The 23,450-nt window shown below is 42.5% G+C and overlaps 1 protein-coding gene across 3 annotated transcripts in view; it reads left to right on the forward strand.

Annotated features, from left to right (window-relative positions):
- rad18 (RAD18 E3 ubiquitin protein ligase) overlaps nucleotides 1-21,842 on the forward strand; it is a 66,364-nt gene extending 44,522 nt beyond the window's left edge. For 2 of the 3 annotated variants that reach the window (XM_080793707.1, XM_080793709.1), the window contains 2 exons: nucleotides 9,391-9,447; nucleotides 21,550-21,842. In XM_080793707.1, coding sequence (XP_080649833.1) covers nucleotides 9,391-9,447; nucleotides 21,550-21,655 — 163 coding nt within the window. In that variant the 3' untranslated portion in view covers nucleotides 21,656-21,842. The remainder of the gene's footprint in view (nucleotides 1-9,390; nucleotides 9,448-21,549) is intronic. The other variant, XM_080793708.1, reaches the window with a different exon arrangement.
- The last annotated feature ends 1,608 nt before the right edge of the window (nucleotides 21,843-23,450 follow it).

The raw sequence follows: 23,450 nt of genomic DNA on the forward strand, positions 1-23,450 counted from the left end.
TGCAAGCTAAACAGACATTGTAATAATGAACAATACTTTATATATTTTGTGTCACTTAATATGCCTTTCCTGTCTATCAAAGACCTCCTGCTTCAATGTATTGGGGTGCTATTATTCGTCCACCTGTCCATCATTTACGTTGACATTTTGGTTGCTTTGCTGTGGGAACTTAAGGCACAGGCCAGGGCTAGGAGTTTCACATTTCGGGGTACATGTCATGTCAGCAATGAACGGGAGAGTGTCTGGATCGTGTATAATAATGTTTATATTCTCAGCGATGACCTCAGTGGGAGTATTTGATTATTGCTTTCATAACATACAGTATATGGACCTTGGACAGAGTTCTTTCAGCATTCTTAATGATCTGCTGTATCGTTTTACGGTCGGTTATTGTCGTTGGGACAATTTTTGTGTGTAATGCAGAGCTTCGTTCTTGGCATGTGTCCAGAGGAATAATTAATACATCTGCACAGAATTGATTCTGGACGGGGTGATGGCTGACATCCATCATGAGACCAACCAGACTATGAATTAGAAGTTTGGAATAAACAGTTGTCATAATTGTGGAAGTTGTAAATTAAAGCTATGCTAACTACGTGACAAGTCAAGTAAATGTATTATTGAAGCACATTTAAAAGCGACAAACGTTGACCAAATTGCTATTAAATTAGAGTCGAGACAACTCAAATCAGACAAGACGTGTATAAAATAAAATAACGGTTTGAAGAAGAAGAAGAAATGCGTTCTGGTAAATCATGTTTACCAAGGGTAACTCGACTAAGCATCAGATACTTGTTTACAGCAAGGCCCACATGGAGCATTTCATGGTAGAGGTTCAATGCCTTGTCCAAGGGCACTTCAACGGTGGTAATTTTAACGTGTCGGATCGCTGATTCGAACTGGCGACCTTCCGGTATCTAGACCGCTCCGCAATCCACTCGGCCACCGCTGCCTCATATGAGACTTTAAAGTGTTGGTTAGCTGAATTGAGCTGAATACAATTGTTGTTGGTGGTGAATTGTGTCCCAAAAAACATGCCTCGAAAGCTATACTGCCTAGATTGTCGGGAAACTTAATCCGCTGAGCAACCCTACTGATTTCGATGACCTTATGGCCTTTTTTTACTATGGTGCCACCCTTAGGCCAAAGTGTCCTCTTCTCAAAATCTATCAGATTGCCATGATGCAACTTGCCATGAGGGACAAAATGTGAGTGCACGTATATGCTCCCTGGTATATTATTTGAGTGATCTCATGACCTCCGCCTCGGGCCAAAATATTATCTTCTCACAAGCTATCTCACGATCTAATTGGAGGATTCCAGGAGCCTACTTATGCTGCGACCCCATTTCTTTTCCTCTAGCGCCACCCTTCAGCAGATTTGTAGTTGGGCGTAACGTAAGGAAGGAGCAGAACAGACTCTACGGACTAGCAGGGGTTTTAGACTTTTAGACCGTGACTCCACAATGAATAGATTGCGGGCCAAAGATGGCACCATTAATTGTACATCAACTGTATCTGCTATTGGCCCTTTAGGTCATCTGTCCTATTCGCAAAAATGTTGTTCAATGATACGCCTGCCCCCTTTTTGCATCTTTTTTTTCCCATATGAAAAATGATTATACTTTTTTATTAATGTAATGATGCATGATGACTGATTTATGCCCCAAAAAATTGCTGATCTACAAGTTCACAAGTTCACAATGGGTCGCATCAGTTGTAGGCATAAAGTTTTGTTTAGCAGGCGCTAAAGCGTTATGTTATGTAGGTCAGGCCTAGCAAAAACTTGAAAATGTAATCTGTACAGGAAGAATAAGAAAATCACTATATAAGTTTGAGATATTATTATTATTTTGTGAGTACCCAAAGACGCTTTCCGGGCAAGAGGAAGCAACAAATAAAAACAACTTTATTAGAAGGGAGGGGGGGGGGGGGGGGAATAGAATCTATGGGTTAGCTGGGAAAGCAATATTGAAGAGGTGGGTTTTAAAGGTTTGGAGGGTGGGGTCATCCGAGTGTTTTGGAGAGTGCATTCCAGGCAGAAATGGCAAATATATAATTAGAAACAATCTCCAGATAGGAAACAACGAGAAGAAACACTTTCATATAGCAATGGAACCTTTGAAGAAGCGACCACAACCCGACAGCATTTATTTATCGTATTATTAAGTTTTAGGGCAGACTCAAAGATGAAACAAACACGAATTATGTTTTGCATGTGGCTTCACATTTGAGGACCCGGGTTTAATTGCTAAACCTCTGATGCAGTCAGAGGGACCAAATACGATAAAGCTTAGCCTTACTCCCATATAGCTGGAGGATTGTTTATCTTTTCGTTCTGCAGCACAGAGTTAGAAATTAACTTTTTTTCGCTCAGGGCTCCCCTCCCCCTAAATAGATTTTTTTTTTCGTCTTTTTTTTTCTTTCTTGCATTTATGCGGTATCGAAATGTTAATGATAAACGGTTATTAATATCCTTATCATTTATTCAATTAATGACCTTGAAAACGGTTTGACTTCATTTTGATTATTAAATTCACATCACTGTTCTAGATTTCTTTTGATAGAAATGGTAATTTTCAAATTAGTTCCGAAGTTATTAACTGCTGCTGGGTCTGGGTTGGGCTTTTTAATTAGTGCGAACAACTACATGTTTAAAGCATAGAGCTATAGAGGGTATGATCATGCATAAAGTGAGTGGCAAAGTGAGTTTAACGTCGTTTAACGCAATCAGATAAGACTTATGTTTGGCCTGTCAAGGCCAGAAAGTAGTTTTTTGCCACTCAGTAGGTGATCCCGCATAACTTCCGGGTGGTATGATCTGATGATGATGTCACACATGCATACCGTACTCTATTGATTAGGTAGCAATTTAGTATGTTCAAAATACCGTGACCATGTACTGTATCTTCTCCAAGAACGCGTGACGTGAGGGAACTATCCAAGGAAGATTAGAGAAGGAAGTGACACATTGGTCACGTGACAGTGCTGCGCCATGACACTTTCATGGGAGCCAAATCTGGCACCGTTACATGAATACAAAGCAGTGAATGGAGCCAGCTGGACCAGCTCATAACAAACATTATTTATGAACCATCGAGACCTGTGTCATATAATCGGTTCAGGCATATAAAAGAAGACGTATCACAGGTTGTTTTCTATTCACATACTTTTCGATGTGCACAGTACATCATTTTATTTGATGATTTAAACGGCAGCAGGTATCGTTTCTGTTCCGGGGGTATCGCGAGATTTGGCTGTCAGACAGGAAACGGACAGTCAGATACTTGGTACGTTCAGAAACGTACTTTTTGCTCTTTAGATACCTCTATAAAATTACACAGTGTACACATCGAAACGCAACACAGCAGACAATAATGTGTTCCAACAGATTGTGTGCCCCTGGTTTTTCCCTAGTGGGACTGATTGAGGGTAGCTACTGGGACGTAAGTCGGGACTTGATCACTCCTGGCTGGGTCGCCTGAGTGAGGGGTATGATGTTTAGAGACCCGAAACCTCGTTGACCTCAGGATACATGCAGGATACGTCTCAGGTGCATCCATGCGATGTTTTTTTTTGTTATTGTTAGATGTCTTCTGTTATTTGCCAGAGGCGATTGCTTTACAAAAGATCTCAGAAATAGTGTTTGTTCATGATCTGGTCACAGAGCTCTCACTAAGCTCTTATTGACTCCAGAGCATTCTGCCAAACGTCCGGGTGCAGTTTGGCTCTCATGGTGCGTTGAATCTGCCGTCTGGAATTGCGTGATAGCGAAAATGACGTTGGTGAGACTTTACCTCCATTTAATATACCTTGACTATATCCATCCAAGGACTGTCTAAAGAGGACGAGACGCGAAGAACGTACGGGCGACGCCATGGTGCTCCATGGCAGTGTTGCCAACTCGTGACAGAAATAAGCGAACCCAGTAACCCACCTCCAAAAACAAGTCAAAACAAACCCAATAATATGACCATATAATCCTAATAAAAAATATTTGATGCATTTATCATTATAAATACTATGTATGTCTATGATAATTAATGTTTAGTAATTTTATGTCAATAGTTTTTTTTTTTTCTTAATTATTTACTTACTATTCATGTCTGAGGTCCTTGAGCTCAGGCAAATTGGATTTGCTAAATGCTTGATCACGATGATCATGCATAAAGTCCATCTGAGAGAATTTATTTAAAGGAACCCCTTTTGGTGTTTTAACTAAGCATTATGTTATACTTTAGCTATTTTTGAAAAATCGTGAAAATGTGGCACAAATCTTTGAATATATATATACTTTCAGAAGACTTTTTTTATTTCGATGTCAGGCCTAAATGGGTTAAGAAAGCATGCAGGTGTGCAAGCTTAGCCCAGGCAGACCATGTAGTTTGTCTTCTCACGGGCAGAGCTTTGTGCATATCCTGTTGTGTTATTTACTTACTTGTGTTACTTACTTACTTACTAAATATTTTGTTATCCCATGATTTTGTAACCCATTTTTCACCCCTGTCAATTATCTAATGTGATCCTGGGCTCTACACACCCTCCGCCAACCTAGTCCCCATATATGGGGACATGGGGAGAGCAACGGACTTGAACTCATGCTTCCTTCATGCCTGAGTGTCCAAGTTGCTCCTCTAGAAGAGTATACTCCTCTACGATAAAAAAAAAAAGAATAAGACCATTACTTCGTCAAACAAACTATCCAAAATGGTCAAACATTGGCCAAATTGTCAATTATCTCCTGTTCAAATGTGATTATTGTGGTGGGTCGCGTCCTAAAAAGTTCGGAAACCCTTCCCTTACACTATTCTAGACGAGGTGTTCTCAACCTTTTTGGCTGGGGACCCCCGGAAATTCTTTGGCCATGTCGAAAAATCGACTGACATAGAATCATAGCTTTTTCAGAAAACTGTCAGGATGTAGAAGACATTTTTAGAATCTGATCTCAGGTCAAAATGGGTTAATCCCTGTCCCTACCGCTGTTCTAAGCCGTCTTCTCATCTCTGTGTTGTCTTATCAACCAAATCTCCATTTAAACCAAAAAGACTACTATCCTTGTCCAGGCTAGACATGCCTATGAAATATGCTCCTTTTTAACGGTACAAAGAAATGTGTCTTCTTTGATTTGTCAGGAGTATACGTGATGGCAGTTTGGAGGAGTGTGCACGCAGAGTGTGTCTGTTCATTCCTGTTGAACACGCACACAAGACTAGGATCTTGGAGGCTTTAGATAATGCTCTCCCACTATCGCTTTTTAAAGTAATGCTTTTGGCCAAAAATTGGCTCCTTCCTCCTGTTTGTCGTTTGTTGTTGGCTATGATGGTACAGGTCAACTGTGTAGCGAACACAACCATTACTCATTGCATTGCACATAGTAAAATGCGTACAGAAGGGGTGCTTACAAGAGACTCGGTACTTGCACAACCTGCCAGGGTTTGAATCCGTAACTTCTCTCTCAGCTACTGTTGCTGTCAATTAGAGGCTTTAACTATAAATGAAATAAAATCGTACAAAAGAGGGATGTTGTTTATTTACTCCAAACACCTTTGTGTAGTAATAATCCTGATAACTTTTGAAAGTTTATGTTACACGAGAGGGTGTGGGTCAACGTGATTATTGCCACGACAATAATAATATTGAACTGGCAATAATCACGTTAAACCGAACCCTCAAGTGTAATATTGCAACAGTTACCCTTAAAACTAAGAATCGCTGAAAGAATATATATTTTTATTGACGGATGTAGTCACTACGACCACAAATGTCCCAAGAAACTAGCTAGTCTAGCCACCGAGTTTGCTAGCGCTCTGGAGCAGCTGAATTATTTGTTTTGAGTAGGTGGTCAATGGTGCTGGTTTAACCCACGGCTAGAAGGCTGTTTCAACCAATCAGATTGCTTCCTTGAAACGACCTGTGGTAGAATACTCCTTTGATAAGTTTCACTATAAATTGGTTTGATTTCTACTGTGGGAGCCTAAAGGGAGTCATAGACTGCATGGTTGAACTGAACATGGTCTTTTTAGTCGGTTCTCGCAGGAATTCATAAAGTAAAATATTTTACGACTGTGCATCTCTGAGATGAGAGCTATGTGTGGTTTGGGACCGGCCAGATGTCTATAGGCCCCTTAAACGTTCCCTCGCATGACCGTGATTTATCTCCACTGTCATATTTTGCCCCCAGCGCCTCTCCATATATGGCATGAACGGTGTGGTCCTTCATAAATGCCCTTAACCCATTCTGAACGGGAACCCCTTTGGTGTTTTAAGCATCATGTTATACTTTAGCTATTGAAAAATAGCAGATTTACAAGCTCACGAGCTTGTAGGTCTGCTATTTTTGAAAAGTCGAAAATGTGGTGCAAATCTTTGAATATATATTCTTTCAGAGCCAAAGTTTTTAACTAAAATCTTTGTTTCTGGGGGGTCCCTGGAACAACATATTTTCAGATGGGGTTGCGGTGGGCCAATTACATATAATTCTGGGGGTCCTTGACATGTTTGACAACCACTGATACAAACCCCATGAAACTGTCAGGATTTAGAAGACATTTTGTAAAATCGTTCCCAGGTCAAAATGGGTTAATGGCCCCTGTCACTTAAAAGACGTCAATGTCTTTCCCTGCGTTTTGTTCGCCACATCTTCTTGAGTATGTGCTTTGATGTACGATGGCCCTGGCTACGTACGCCGACATGATTTGCTGGTGTCTCCTTTGCAGTACTTCATGGCTTACGGTCTCATATTACAGCAGGGCATCTCTTCAGGGGCACAGGAGGAGCAGGCCTTGTTTCTCCACTCCATCTTCCTCTCCAGTTCTCTCACCACCACTGTTTTCTTCCCATCTCCCATTGTTTAACCCATTTTGACCTGGGAACGATTCTATGAATTTCTTCTAAATCCTGACAGTTTTCTGAAAAAGCTATGTTTCTATGTCAGTCGTTGCCACTCGGTGCCGCGCTATGAGCTTGTAGATCTGCTATTTTTCAATAGCTAAAGCATAACATAATGCTAACACCAAAAGGGGTTCCCGCCCAAAATGGGTTAACATCAACTTTAGTTCACAGAATGGTGAAGTTAATTAATGTGCATTATCCCTGATAATAAAGATGAACTGTACATCACCACAAAGAAGAAGTTTCTTAGGTGGTTATGTTGGGCTGTTCCGTGGTGTGTTTTCATTTATGTAGATGGAGAATGACTGGCGAATAGCTGCTACAGGATAGTTTATCAGATGGGCAAGTGTGCTCTGGGGTTAGCTCTGGTCAAAGACGGCAACCAGATAAGAGAATTATGATTCCAAAAGGTCTACAATAGTTGTAAACACTCCAAAAAATGTTAAAGTACTCCCTTTTGATTTGAGAGAAGCCTAGCGTTCTAAGCCTAATCCCCCTGTGGGGGGGAGAAGAAATGAATGAAGAAATAGCTTATGTTTTCCCAGGTCCCATGTGGTCCCGTAGATTTATGTTGACCCGACAGTCCAGTCAACTCTGCAAAGCTTATTTTTGCTTTCCTGCAGCTTTCATTCTCAGGGTTCTCTGTCACGCCATGCAGCCTCCTCACTGCTGCTGTTGTGGCATCAGACACCCCCCTGTTCCCCTGTTGCATATCTCCTCCCGAACCACGCTTCATTACCATGCAACCTGGCAACCTGCGACGTCTCCAGAGCCGTAGCCTTTTTCACCTCCGAGCTGCTTGTTATTGTGCTCGCGCGTTTCACTGTGTACTTTAACCCATTTAGGACTTTGTGAGACCACATTCTATAAATATATTCTAAATCATTTTTTTGAAAAAACCTACTGTATGTGTTTCTATAATTATATCGGTGGTTTCTCAAACTATTTCATATCAACAACCCCTAAAAGAAATCAGATGTAATCGCCCCGCCGACCCCCATCTGAAAATATTTTGTTCCCCGGAGGGACCCCCCAGAAGCAAAGATATGAAGTTAATTGTGAAATAATATATACTGTACATCCAGAGATCCAGATCAAAGATTTGCACGATGTTTTCACGATTTAAAAACGTAATACCAAATCTACAAGCTTCGTATCGCGGCACTCGGTGCCGCGCTCTGAGCTTGTAGATCTGCTATTTTTTCAACAGCTAAAGTTTAAAATGATGGTTAAAGTGGTTGAAAGCTTTAAGGTGACACGGATGCGTTCCCGTCCTGAATGGGTTAAACTTAAAGAGATGAGGCTCCGCAGTTTCCCGGGCCTAGAATGTGGCTGTCGCTGAGTCGCTGACCCCGACCCCTGTTCTGCATCTTGTGTTTATAATGTTTTCCCCCACGGTGACACACACAGTCTGTGGTATTGCACGGTTATTATTTTTCCTTTTGAAATGTTTGTAATAATCTTTCTAAAGTGCGAGTATCAACTTTTCTTCTGTGCTGTAAAACTGAACAGGCACTGCCATGCACAGCTGCACATCCAGCCTCTCTGCTTAAAGCCACGTGCCTTCTTCACAGGGATTGTGTTAGTTTAAAATGTATTTGGCAACAGATTACCTAAATACCTGCATATTGTTGTAATCGGTAATCTGGTGAAGTACTTTAGATTGCTCCAAAATAAAACATTCTAGTAAGTTAACCAAGGGTTACAAACGGGTTATATATATTTCCAAATTAAAATCATATGCAGGATTAATCTGTAACTGACTACATTTTGAAAGTAATAATGTGCAGTAAGTAGCCTAGACATCTATCTAAAGCTAAAAGGATGACACGGAAAACGTCCTCGGGACTTGTTTCCATTGTGGTCCTATGAATTCGATTACTCAACATGGCATGATGCAAAACTAGATAGAGTGCCCCTCGGGGAACAGGTCTCCACCAGGGCAGGTGAGGTTAACTGTGCCGGAGATTAGCTGTGGACGGACACACACACACACACACACACACACACACACACACACACACACGTACTGAGTGCAAAACAAACTCTCTGACCCATGCCTTCGGCCTGGTGGAGACAATTGGCACAATAATAGGTAGTGTTATCTACAAATAACACAACGGGAGGTCCATTTACCTCCCCCTGTGGTCTCATGACGGTAACCTAGATAATGGATATGATGTAGTTTTGATTTTATCGGCCATACGGTAGCTGTCTGAAGAAATGGAGAGGCTAGTAGAACACCGGCCCAGAGTATGAGATTAAAAACCAGCCACTAAAGGTGATTTATCATGCCATAATATAAAGTATGGCTATCAGTAATGGCTCATGGAGCATTCAAATACTCCTTTTGAGTTCTCGGTGGTGATTTAAAGGCCCCTGTCTACACGGCGGCAAAGCCACAGCTATCTCAAATAGCTTCAATCAAATGCTGTGCTGCTTACTTGATCATCAAGATTGAATCATCGTTTTTTTGTTTTTTCTCCTCTTTACCTTTTAGTTCCATTCCAGATATCTTTGAACCAGAAGATATCAGATACCAGAACCAGAACATTGAGTGAGTAGTTATTTTATCCTTCCAGTATATGTGTTTATTTATTGACACATATACTTGTCGTCAATGGCAGACAAACGGGTGGATTTGAAGTGACGCTTATATGCATCAATGCCATTCAATGGTAGTGAATTAAAACCCTGACTAAGAAAGGAAAGAGGCCGCACAGCTCGTAGTCACGATGCTATAAACTTTATTATTCCAACGTTTCGGCAAACGGGTTGCCTTCTTCAGGGTATATGAATAGTGAATTAAAACCTGTCACATTTTTTTCTGCTGAAAAACAAGGTTTTTCTGAGCTGGCCATGTCTGAAGTCAGGATGGGTACAGCGCACACACGAAAAGTTTCTTGACATTGTTTTGATGTACAGTGTCTATATGTCTTGTTTTTGTGGGCGGCGGTGGGCAGGCGGTGGTGGGCAGGGGTAGGGTGCCTGGATGGTAACCGCAAGGTTGCCAGTTAAAACCTGGGCTCCCCCAGAGTTACTGTCAAAGTATCCTTGAGCAAGACACTGAACCCCTAATTGCTCCTGATGTACTAGTTGGTGCCTTGCATGGTTTCCGCTGCCATCGGTGTATGAATGTGTGTGTGAATGGGTGAATGTAATGCACAATCTCTGTAAAGCGCCTTGGATAAAGGCGCTATATAAATGAACCATTTACCATTTATTTGTGTCCGCGGCAATCTCCCAAAACCACTGGACTGATCAGCGCCACATTTCTATTGCACAGTGCCAGTTAGTAGGCCAAGGAAGAAAAGCAACCCCTGAATGCATTTCACATGTTATGATGAATATCACGTCGGGCAACACCTACTGTACGCTGTGCATTGCTGGAATTTGGCGGACGTACCGCTCAAATAAATGACATCGACGCTTTACAAATCGGTTTACATTTCTCCGTGAATGAAACGATTGTTGTGATTTGGTCGAAAAATATCGCATCTGGGGAAAATACATCCGGCGGATATTCCGGGCCGACATTTCCGGCTATGCAATCTCTGCCTTATATTGTCAGTCTGTGACCAGGCTTTTCTCTTCGCAAATGAGTAAGGCTGGGACCGAGGCGAGGTGAATATTGTTATACTTACATTTTACTGTGCTGAAACCGAAACTTTGCATCATTCTATCCAGGATCAACGTGGAAGCCATTAAGTCATTAATAATACTATTAATAATAATAAAACTTTATTTGTATAGCACCTTTCATGACATGAAATGCAGCTCAAAGTGCTTTACAGAGCAATGGAGGGGGAAAAAAGGCATAAAACATTGAAATTATAGCAATAATGCAATACAGTGAGGACATGAATAACAAGGAATAGCAAGACCCGGATATATTTCTACTTGCAAAAAAGATATTTCAACCTTACTACTACTTTGTATAATGATTAAAATTATATTAATTTAATTTTTAATAATTTTTAATTTGGGGGATATCTTTCACAATAATAAATGTACATGTTCCAGACATTCTAATGATCACAAAGAAATATATATATTACAGGCTTACCTTTTTCAAGGTTAAAATGTTAATGTTAACTGTGGGGGGTATTTATATGCAAATATCATGACCAATGGCATTGCAAGACTAAACAATGAACATCAATGATGATGTTTAGGTGGAAAAAAAACGAACTAAAATATAATAATTAAGTAATTAATTAAAATAGAAATGTTGACCAAAAGCATCGCTGAGGCTTCCAGGGTTAAAAGATAAATTAAAAGCAAGAGTGTAGAAGTAGTAGAAGCAGGTCTTGAGCTGTGCTTTAAAAATGTCCACAGAGGCTGCCTGTCGAAGGTATAGTCATAGTGGGAGTTTGTTCCACTGCCTGTCGAAGGTATAGTCATAGTGGGAGTTTGTTCCACGCCGTCAGCCCGAAGAAGCAGAATGCTGCTTCACCGTGTTTTTTAGTTGCCATTCTTTTTAGCCACAGCAAGCAGGCCAGCAGTGGAAGACCTTAGGGGGCGGTTTGGGACATATCTAGGCACGCTGTCATGTAGGTAGGAAGGTGCGAGACCATTGAGAGCTTTATAAACGAGAAGCCATTGCAGTGAAGCTAAGACTGGAGTAATATGTTCTCTCTTCTTAGTTTTAGTTAAAACTCTGGCTGCCGCATTTTGGACAAGTTGTAATCTGTCAGTTGTTTTCTTCGGCAGTCCAGAAAAAAAGTGCATTGCAGTAATCAAGCCGAGCAAAAACAAAGGCGTGGATCAAGCGTTTTTTCATCGTCCAATGACAGATTTGTGCAATATTTCTAAGGTGAAAAAAAGGCAATCTTGGTAACATGATTAATGTGTGAATTAAAGTTCAATTCAGAATCAATAACGACCCCCAAGTTCTTTACTGAACTGTTACTTTCAAAAGTCTGCTTATTATTGATTCTGTCTGCTCACTAGAATCGATTATGAGAACTCGATAGCCATAGTTCTCCATTAACCCCCGGCCATCTTGTTTTTATATTCCTCTAGTTTAATAGACCACAGTGCTGTAGTATCTAGAAGAGACAGTACAGTATGTGTACAGTGAGCTCGGACAGCTCTGTATGAATTGACACATCTGGTGTGAAATATGTATTTATGCATCATCATCCTCCTCTACTCTCCCTGCAGTCTGCAGTCTTCTCTCTCATTAACACACCGTGCCATGACGATGGATTATAGAGATTGACCCACTGGATCATAACTCATAACGTACTCTATAATTAGTTTATGTACTGTATATCGCACGGCATGCCAAATCATCATATCATCATAACGGCCAATGAACACCTAGATTTTTATACATTGCAATGTGACACTTCCAAATAATGATGGTGCTTACAGTGCTCATGCAGTTATCGAAATGTCAATGGGCTTGTTGGGAACATTGGGTTTTGCGTGTTCTGGTTTTTTAATCATAAGACACAATTACTGAATGCCAAGTCTCCAGGTTTTGTTCAGAAAAGGTATGAGACTTATTTACTACGACACTATGGCACATTAGGAGTCCAACTACTAGGGGTTCTCAATAGGGGTGCACGATTATCAAATGATGACCGATATCCGATCTCCGATTATTGGCAGGGTCATTATCTGCCGATACCGATTCTGACCGATTCCGAGGACCACAATGGAAACAAGCCTTTGCCCTAGGAGGCGGAGCTTGGCTCAAAGCCTGTTAATAAAGTATCCAATCAAACAATAGATAGCCTACGCCTACGCTATACTCTTTTCCAAGTGTCTGTTTTCACAACTGAATGACTACTGAATGAGATGAGTACAGTACACAAATTCAATGTGGAATTATTTGTCTTCTTTTTTCTTTCTTTTTTGCTGGTGAAAACCGATTAAATAATGTGTACTATTTTGGGACCATTCCGATACCATTACCAATATGACATTTTTATGGCCGATTCTGATTATTGTACCGATTTAATTGTGCATCCCTATTTCTCAATTGATTCATTTGCAAGGACCCCTTAACCCATTTTGACCTGAGATAAGATTCTAAAAATGTCTTCTACATCCTGACAGTTTTCTGAAAAAGCTATGTTTCTATGTCAGTGGTTCTTCGATTTTTCAAAAATAGCAGACCTACAAGCTATTAGATCTGCTATTTTTCAATAGCTAAAGCATAACATAATGTTAACACCAAAAGGGGTTCCCGCCAAAAATGGGTTAACTCAGAGTGTACAAATGACAAAAATGCCAGCATGGTGTTGAACCCTGGTCAAGCTATTAGGACCTCAGAAATAAACAAATATGATTGAATACAAAGTAAAAATGTATCTCATTATTATACAGGTACTGTATGAATGAATGCATTTTTATTTTCGTGTCTTGTCATTAAGACCCATCCCTTACGGGGTTATAAAACACCAACAACATAAATAAACAATATCACGTTCACTTCCCACACAGAAGATAAAAAATGATATCACATGTAAGTTTTCTTTGTCCGTGTGTCCCAAGCTTTCTCTATATATTCTGCTAATGCAAATATCTTCTGTTCGAAAATCCATCTCAGTACTGTAATTACTATACAAAAAATGTCTTACTTTTACACTCCAATATGCCATTTGATATGGCTAAATGGAGTGAATCCTCATGGTTTTTGGGCTTAAAATATTGGCATGAAGCAAAAAAGAGTGCTACAATTTCCAACCAGACAGTATATAATTATCTAGTTGTAGAAAAAGGTAGGAAAACGTGTTGGACAATAATAGGACAAATATTGGACTCGGCCAGTAAGTGCACTGAACCATTATGTTTGTCTGTCGGACGTCTGTGAGAAGGAAGAGGATCGAGGCTACTATTGTCACAGTTTCAATTCAAGTCGAGGTGTAGCTTTAATTTGTTTTTGACAGAGTGACAAAGTAGCTCTTTACACAGCTGGGTTCCCCATCATGAATATCTACTCCGATGTGCTGTTGGCCATGACTTATTGACTTGTCATAGTTTTTTTTCTTCTCTCCCCACCTGCCATGTCATGACAGTGCCCTGGCGGCTGGCGGGGACCTCTTATCCCATTTTGGACTGAGGTCGATTGAAAAAAAAAAACGTTTTTCTGTGTCAGTGGTGCTCAACCTTTTTCCCCAGAAGCCAATATTTTAGTTAAAAATGTTCACTCTGAAATGTATATTCAAAGATTTGTGACACATTTTCACGACTTAAAAAAAATAGCAGACCTACAAGCTCGTAGCGCGCCACTCTGTGGTGCGCTATGAGCGTTTAGATCTGCTATTTTCCAATAGCTAAAGCATAACATAATGCTTCAAACACCAAATGGGGTTCCCGCCCAAAATGGGTTATGACAGGAATACAAATGTTTTCCTGTATACTGTACGTGTGACCAGAGTGGTGGAAATTGATTCTGCACAGTTGTTGTTATTATTAATGTAGTGGCCGTAGTTTGGAGTTCTCTATCCGTCAATTGGACTGAATTGTTCATCAGGCCCTTTTGACTGCTGGGTGTAGACGACGTCACGGCTGTTGATAAGAAGCACTGGAGTGTGTCCTGACAGCCACAATCGAACAATACAAACCCAGGCTGTTATAATGTATACACAGGCAGGCCTACTTCCTGGGCATGACGTGGGTTTTAAATTGAATACCGTACCCTAGTCTTTGAAACATCCTACTATACATGCGCCACGTCTCTGCGTGCGTGTGTGTGCGTGCGTGTAATGCACGTAACTCGAGAACTGTTTCACCCACCAACTTCACATTCGACACATGCGTTCCACACCCCCACAGGGAGTGCAGTGCCCGGCATCGAGTCGGTCGGACCCACGGTTCTCCAGAACCACCACAAAAGGCTCTGGTCAGGCTCTGCCAGTGCGCCTAATGAGGCCAACTCCTTTCACCTGTGCGATTTCCAGCCTCTGCCAATTGAGGCTCAACCTCCAATCAGGCTCTGCCAGTGGGCGCAGGCACATACACAGATCTCCATGTGGGACACTGGCTGACAGTTAAAACGGGTGCTATGGCAACGTATATCATTAGGTTCCCAAGTTGCATCGTTCCCAAGTCGGCCGGTGGCCGACTGCGACGGGCACGTACAGGTCTACTGAATATTAAGTATCCAAGACCACTGGTCTAAAGTGAGGTCAAATGTGAGGCAAAATGAGCAACAGTTTAAATGCTTAAGGCCTGTTTAAAAAATGGCGATCTACAAACTCGTCACGATAAAGGAACGAGTTACGACACGTTGGGAGCTTGTAGATCTGTAATTTTGTTATTATCAGTTATTTCTCTCCCTGGCACAGCATCTTTTCAAAGGGGGGGTCCACGGCAAAATACATTTAAATGGGTGCGTAGCGTTACTTAGTCCGACGTCCCAATAATCGAGGTAGGGGGCGAGGGAGTGTTTGCTCATTCTAGGTACTCCAAATATCACCTACGTCTCTGCTACAATGTAATAAACATGCGTTGTGAACCCACGTGAGCCATGATTGTCACAAGTTTCGCGGATTCATAGTTTTGCTCGTTTACATGGAGACGGGAGGATACAGGCATTTTCAAAAATGTCCACTTTGGAAGGTGTTTTCACTTTGTTGCATTCTCCCGAAAACGCCGTTCTCGTCTAAAGGGACCCCAGCAAACATACTTTAGTTTAGCGTTTTCTATGAACACCGTTCTCGTCTAAAGGGACCCCAGCAAACATACTTTAGTTTACCGTTTTCTATGAACACCGTTCTCGTCTAAAGAGACCCGAGCAAACATACTTTAGTTTAGCGTTTTCTATGAACACCGTTCTCGTCTAAAACGAGCCTTAGTGTTGAAGTGTCCTTGAGCAAGACTCTGAGTCTGAACCCCTAATTGCTCCCGATGTGCAGGTTGGTGCCTTGCATGGTTTCCTCCACCATCTGTGTATGAATGTGTGTGAATGGTGAATGTAATGCACAATCTATGAAAGCGCCTTGTATTGGGTAAAAGTTCTATATAAATGCACCATTTGCCTGAAAAACATGAAAATGTTTGCAAACCACTGTCCCTGGTACCACTTGAGATGGTGTTTTCTTTTTTAACTGTAGCCAGTTTCATACACTTAAAATAACAGTATTCACAGGTTTTAAGCTCTTCAGTAAACTGCCATGGATAGTCGTGCCACCTATAAGCTCCCTATACATGTTTTGACAGCTGACATCCTCCAAAGACCGATGCGATCAAATAAAGGACGCTCATGGAAACATTTGCTTCAAGGTTCGGTTGAGTGAAAGGCAAGTGGGACCATAATAAAACATAATGGCCAGTGCAGTGTGTCTGTCTTAAGGTCACTGTATTTCTCCTCCGTTATGGTGCTTGTGCAGAAGATCCAAGGCTCCACTCCGTCACTGTCTGTAATGACCTTTTGGTAAATTCAAAACCGGCCAATGTTTATTCCTAAATGTCTCATAGTTCCACACAACACATCTTCCATATAGCCATTCATATCCCCGTAGTGCTGGAACCTTGGAATGCCGTGTTGACTCAAAAGGGTGGCGGGAGATGATTTTATTGTCTTGTGATGAGTGTGAAAGGACTTTTGGCCAACAGCAAAACCAAACCGCTCCTATCCTCGGGCTTTTTCTCTTGAACACGGCGAGGAATTTGGCTCCAGAAAAGCTCTCACTTTCTACGTGGTATACTATACAGTACACAGGGCACATCTTTACCTTTTTGTTACATGTGGATTCCTCACAGAAATTCCAGCAGTGGAATTTTGTTTTTACTATTCATCCAGTCGAGATAGCATGGCACAGGACTTAAGTCATTGACTGCAGGGTAACATGTCGGTAGGGTAAACAACTCCAGAGAGCCTTCATGTTGAGCCCTAAATAGTTCCACATGCACTGAGGTTTGCGGGCCCCCCTCTTGTTCCTGGGGCCCCCCTCTTGTTCCTGGGGGAGTTCTGTTATCTGAGCATTTCCCTCAGAGGAGAGAGAGAGAGAAGTTTTTCCTCCTCCCTGTCAGAGCAAAGTAATTCCATTCCCCTCTTTCCTCCTCCTCGCCTCCATCAAACGCTGCGTGCCTCTCCCTGTGAGAGTGTTGTACACGGGGCCAAGAACCTCAAGAGCTCGCCCAGTGTTTGTCAGTTCATGTGAAATGGTGCCATAACTTAACTCATTTTGGGCGGGAACCCCTTTTTGGTGTTAGCATTATGCTATGCTTTAGCTATTGAAAAATAGCAGATCTACAAGCTCATAGCGCGCCACCAAGTGGTGCTACGAGCGTGTAGGTCTAATATTTTTTTTAAGTCGTGAAAAAGGGGCAGCAAATCTTTAAAGCAAATATTTGGAGATGGGGGTCCGTGGCCCAATAGAGATAATTCTGGGGGTCCTTGACATGAAAAAGGTTGAGCACCACTGACATAGAAACATGTTTTTTTTTAATCGACCTCAGTCCAAAATGAGTTAACACTAGTGAGACACTTGAGCTGCCGCCGCTGCCTCACAGCGGGGTGTCTCCATCTGTCCCGACACCCCTCTCTGTTCTAGTCTGACACCGACACACACAGAACATTAGCACCGTTTATTGACTTTCATATCACGTCAAGGACGGCCAACTTGATTGTGTATTTGACCACGGATAGGACCCCCATCTGTAAGGGTTTGGTCCTCATAAGAGACAATCTGTGTTACCAAATGGTACCATTATTCCAATTTTAGTTTTTAATTTTCAAAATGTCAAATCAATCAAAGAAAATAACGAGTTTGCAAACCGGCTATTTTGAATCACTGCTGAAGCATAAAATATGGTTAAATTGATCCAACACATTTTGATGCTATTTTAACTCTTGCTGAGGACCCCCTGAACCCCTTCCACTGTTGTCTTATTTCCTTTCCCATATCCATCCATGAATTCTACTGACTTGTCCCAACTCCCCGCTGAGTACTAAATAATCGCTGAATTGGCAAAGTAATGGCATGGGTATGCGTGCGTCTGAACTCAAGGTCTTGTAATATTTTCTGCTTCTCCATTGTAACTCGCAGAGGGTGGCATTCACTCAAGAGGATTTAATAATGATACAGCTGAGTCGAGTATTGGCGGAATTAGCTAAAGCTACACTTATTTGGCTTATTACAAGTTCCTTTGAATTATATCCAATGTATTATGTGACTGCCTCGCATTTGTTTAGAAAAATTATGTTCCTTTCTGAGGCACATTTCATTTCATGTAAACTGTAGTGTAACCTTTCAAGATTCATGCATGGGCGTGCCAAGATACAGTAGGTGTTGCTTCTGAACGTCAACCTCATAGAATGAGACTAGGCTTCTGAGAGCACACCACAGACTTTAGTGCAAGTCTGTACATGGTTTGAATGGCGAGTTCTGTGTTTAACATTGAGGGAGGGGAACCAGTAGATTAAATGGTAACACGTGATGCTCTCAATAAGGCGCCACCGCTGTGTCCGGGATCCACTCAAAGTTCCGACGGCACATTATTCCAACAAGGTGGCTTCGCGTGAGGTCAGGGACAGAGTTATAATTGGGCAAGTCGGTCTAACGCGCTGACTTGTAATAATGATGCTGTCCCGTTGCGTCCTGATTTGAAAAGGCAAGACACTTACCCAGTAATACCCAGTGTACTGAACTAACTATCTATAGCTGGCTCATATGGAACCTTCTGGGCTGTCGGTCAGGACATGGAGACAGACAGGACTTGTGTTATAGACTTAACTGTAGGTTCCAGGCAAGTCAAGAACATGATGGGCACAAACAATGTTTGGCTGTGGTCTAAACACAAATCAAAAGTATATTACATGAAGACGAGCGTTATCATACAAGGCCTGGCCCTATACCTACATCTCGGCCATGCTTAAGCCGTACAACCCACCACGTACCTTCAGATCGTTGGGGAGGGGGTCTCCCGACTCCCATGACATCAAAGGGCACCATATCATACCCCATAATCTGAGGGACGCAACCTTAGTGGCTCTTTTAAAATCACTGTTTTAAATACCCACCTGTACACACATGCTTTCCCCTAGATTTATTTTTATTGTTTTTACTATGTGATATTATTTTATTTTACTGCTTCTGTGTACTGCATTAACGATTTATTGTTGTTATATTCCACCCAAGTGCCTCTTAAGCTGGTGTACTGCATTTTCATATTCCACTGTAAAGCACTTTGTAACTGTTTTGAAAAGCGCTTTATAAATAAAGTGTATTCTTATTATTATTATTATTATGTCTAAAACACTGAAAAGGCACACAGCATGTACAGCATAAAGGCTACAAATGTTCCTTGCAACGAGGTGGAGAACACCAACAGGGCCTCTATAGAGCGGCGAGCGCACCTTTCCGAAAGCGATTTCACTTCTGCCCATAGGGGTCGCCACAAGTGCGCAAAGTTGCACTCTGTCGTTCGTACATTATTTCCAACCGCTGCTTCTTTGTGTCCTCCGATCACTAGTGTGCCCCGTGAGTGACACAGCCCTGGATAGGCCACCCGTCCTGGCAGAGATATACGCTTTGAGGAGCGCACTTTTGTAGTTTTAGCACTGAAACTTCATAATTGGTTCCTAATAATGTAGGAAATGACTTTGACTTTCTAACATTACCATAAATGACTTACGATGTACTAAAAACTGTCCCTCTAGACGCCCAGCAGGATAGCATATTAATTATTGTTTCACTTGAAACAATATTGTGTGATGAGTGAATAATACGCTTGAGGAATAATTTAGTCTTTTTGATGGAGAGCTTCCATTGTGATATTTGGGAGGTTTTCTTCCCCCTTGTCAAAATTATTCTATAAATAGATGCTCTAAAACAAAATGCCAACAAACCCAACCCCTATGTTGCATGTTCTGCATAATAATAACTACGGCCAGTTTAGTTACTTTAGTTTCTTCTTTTTACCAGCTCAGTGGCCTAGTAGATAGTAGGGAGTCTAGGGACTTTAAGCAACGACGGCTACGGCAGTCTGCGCCGGCAACCGGAAATGGATCAGTGCTCGATACATAAACCTGCTTGCCGTCGCAGCCCTTTCTACTACGGCAGAACCTACACTTACACGTAGTGTCTACAACGCCATGTCATAACCATGTTTATTGAAATTATAGCTGTCATACTTCTCTTATGCTGTGTAATGTGTTGGCATGCAATGAAGAAATAACACTAATACCATACAGTATGTCACATTAACCATGTTTATTAAAACGGTTTTAGAATAACACAGATTGCTCCAGCACCTTCCTCTTTCCACTGCTGATCATGTCCAGTGCATGTAAGAATTGACACACGCTGCATAGCCGCGTCACCATGGGAACCAATGTCTCTGTCGCCGACGGCTGTTTGCTTAACGATTTTGACAGCTACGGCGATGGCGTCATAGCCGCCGTAAATCTGCCTAGTGGAGCCGTCCTGAAAACCGTCGTTGCTTAAAGTCCCTAGTGTCTGTCCTGGAGGTCGGGGTTCGATCCCCGGCCAGGTCACACCAAAGACTCTGAAAAATGGGACCCAGTGCCTCCCTGCTTGACACTCAGCATCAAGGGTTGGATCGGGCGCAAGTCCCTGCGTCATGTCCACGGGGTGTACTTCTTGTACATCAAGCTGCCTCGCGCTACAGAAACAGGAGAGCCCCGATGGGCCTCATGGCTAGTTCTTTTGATTTGTATTACCAATTTAAGCCCTAGTCGTACGATGATGAATAGTCAAAATAGCCTGTCTACAAGCTCACAACACGTCACGGTGCAAGTAACGCATTGTGAGCTAACCCTAAATAACCCTGTGAGCTGCTATTTTGGAACATTTTTGCCTTTTAAAACATGCCCAAAACAAGGCCCCCAGATTGAGAGTGCTTGGAGGAGCTTGCAGTCACACAGGGGCTATGAATATTACTGTGTTGACTGTATGAATATTACTGTATTGACGGTATGTCTTGACTGGTGGCGACACAGAGCCCCAGCGGGGGATTTGTATTGTTTTCTCATATCTCTGTTGGAGTTCATCCACCTGGAATAATGCATAGTGAAAAGTCCGTTTGGCAGATTTGCAACCTGTAAACGGCTTATTTTTCTTTTTTAATTACACTGGAAAGTTTTTCTTTCTTTTTCTTTCCCCCCCCCCCCCTTCCTCTCAAATCCTTCATGTGACTCCTTGGGATTACCTCCCTGGTCTGCTATTAACCGCCAAGAGGAAAAGGAGAAATAGGCAACTTCAAGGAGATTTGGGAAATATACATTTTAAATTGCACACCTACAGAATTCAAGTATTAATTCATTTAAAATGTATTTCTTCATTAGACGGCTGAAATAAGCATGTTTCTGCGATGATTTCTTTTCATGTGGTTATCAATTTCAGAATGACCAGTACCAATATTTAACAACACAGCCAGCAAGTAGGTCAACTTAATTGTTTTTACCTTTTGTGGCACTGACACTTTTTTGGGGGTGTGACTGGACAGTGCTAGTCAGTTAGGCCAACTGTAAGTGATTGATGCACAATTTGCACATCATATCGGCAAGAACCAAACTCTGAGGGTTCAAGTTTTGTCTGTCGTGTGAATTCTGTGTGCCTGACATACTACTGTATACATTCACGAAACCACAGTTGAGACTTGGTGGGTAATGGTGTAATTTATTTCAGAACATTTCTATTCTGCTCCATCAACAACGGTGTTGATTTCCTTTCAGAAACATGACGCCCCGAAAGAGGACTACTTGCTCCAGAGAGGAAGATGCCGCCGACCCTCTCATCCCCCTCAAACGCAAGTGCAAAACTCTAAGAGAAGACCGCTGAGGAGATCAAAATGATTTTGTTTGTTTTGTGGGGTTTTTCATTTTAAAAATCTGTTTTATACAGTCAGTTGTTTAAAAGAAATACGGGTCGTTGTTAAAAATGTTTGTCATACTCCGTCATTTCACAGCTTCAATGACCTTTGAGGTACTTGACGAGCATAAAAATAAATGTTTGAGCTAATTGCCAATGCAAAATGGTCATGTGTGTAGTTTGCATGTTCTCCCTGTGTCCCCTAGGGTAGGTAGGTACCCTCACAAAAAACGTGCAGTAATCCTGGTCTCGATACTGCCTCCCTCTGGCCAGATGGAGGGCAAAGGGACTTGTTGGAAACTTGTTCCTTCCATATGGACTTTCCTCGTTGGACATATCGTGTGGAAGGAACAAAACGGGTCAGTACTTAGGTCAGTCCGTTGCTCTCCCCAGGTTGGCAGAGGGAGTGTAGCGCCCAGGATTGCACTAGAGTTGACAATTGACACTGAGTGGAAAAAATTGGGTTACAAAAACGGTGGGATAACAATTTGGTAAAAGAAAAAAAGGCTAAAGATCCACCCTGGGACTTTTTTGTTGCTGTAAAGTATATATTTGAATAGCGGCTGTATGAATGGCTCAAACTAAAAGCCCTTTATCCTTTTGTGTTTGGCTGTCAGATAAAGTGATAAACCTTTCAGCCGTTTGCGTCATGTGTGTCTTGTTTGCTGCTTCCTCCGATTATCAGAGCTGTGACACAGACGTGGCAATTGTAATTCTAGCGGAGCACCTATGGCTCTCCCATCGATCTGTGTGCGCGCACATTGTGGGGTGGCGGTCTAATTCAATAAACTGGAAATAATAGGTTTCTTAGAAATGGCCTGATAAAGGCTGAGCGGGAATAAATAAACAGGGGGAGGGGGTTGCAACTGGCGTGTGAGGGAGAGTGAATTGGAACACTTTCGGCTACAAACGTGTGATTGAAAACCTGCCTTGCCTGGAGGCTGAACAGGACGATCACGCTGAGACTTGAGTGACTCTGACCCCCAAATACAGAGACTCTCTGACAGAGACTATCCATCCATCCAGGCAAAGGTTGTAGAGCATTTCCATGCCGGCGTCACAGACGCCACTGGACACATCACCGTGACGTGACATGCACATTCCATCACACACACACCCCTCACTTCTGCGCCTCCTTACCTTCCCCACACACCCCCCTCACTTCTGCGCCTCCTTACCTTCCCCACACACACCCCTCACTTCTGCGCCTCCTTACCTTCCCCACACACCCCCCTCACTTCTGCGCCTCCTTACCTTCCCCACACACACCCCTCACTTCTGCGCCTCCTTACCTTCCCCACACACCCCCCTCACTTCTGCGCCTCCTTACCTTCCCCACACACCCCTCGCTTCTGCGCCTCCTTACCTTCCCCACACACCCCCCTCACTTCTGCGCCTCCTTACCTTCCCCACACACACCCCTCGCTTCTGCGCCTCCTTACCTTCCCCACACACACCCCTCACTTCTGCGCCTCCTTACCTTCCCCACACACACCCCTCACTTCTGCGCCTCCTTACCTTCCCCACACACACCCCTCGCTTCTGCGCCTCCTTACCTTCCCCACACACAGCTGCAAAACGGGTTATCCCGGCTGGAACAGCAGGCATGTCACTCTGTGTTTCAAACCACAGCAGAGTGCCATGCCTGGCTCTAGATCCACGCTTGGACTTCGGGGAGGCAGCAGCAGGCTGTTATCTTGGGTACCAGACCTAGGAACCAGCAGCAGGCTGTTATCTTGGGTACCAGACCTAGGAACCAGCAGCA

The sequence above is a fragment of the Protomyctophum bolini genome (assembly GCF_963924005.1).
Source record: "Protomyctophum bolini genome assembly, chromosome: 2".
Classification (NCBI taxonomy): domain Eukaryota; kingdom Metazoa; phylum Chordata; class Actinopteri; order Myctophiformes; family Myctophidae; genus Protomyctophum; species Protomyctophum bolini.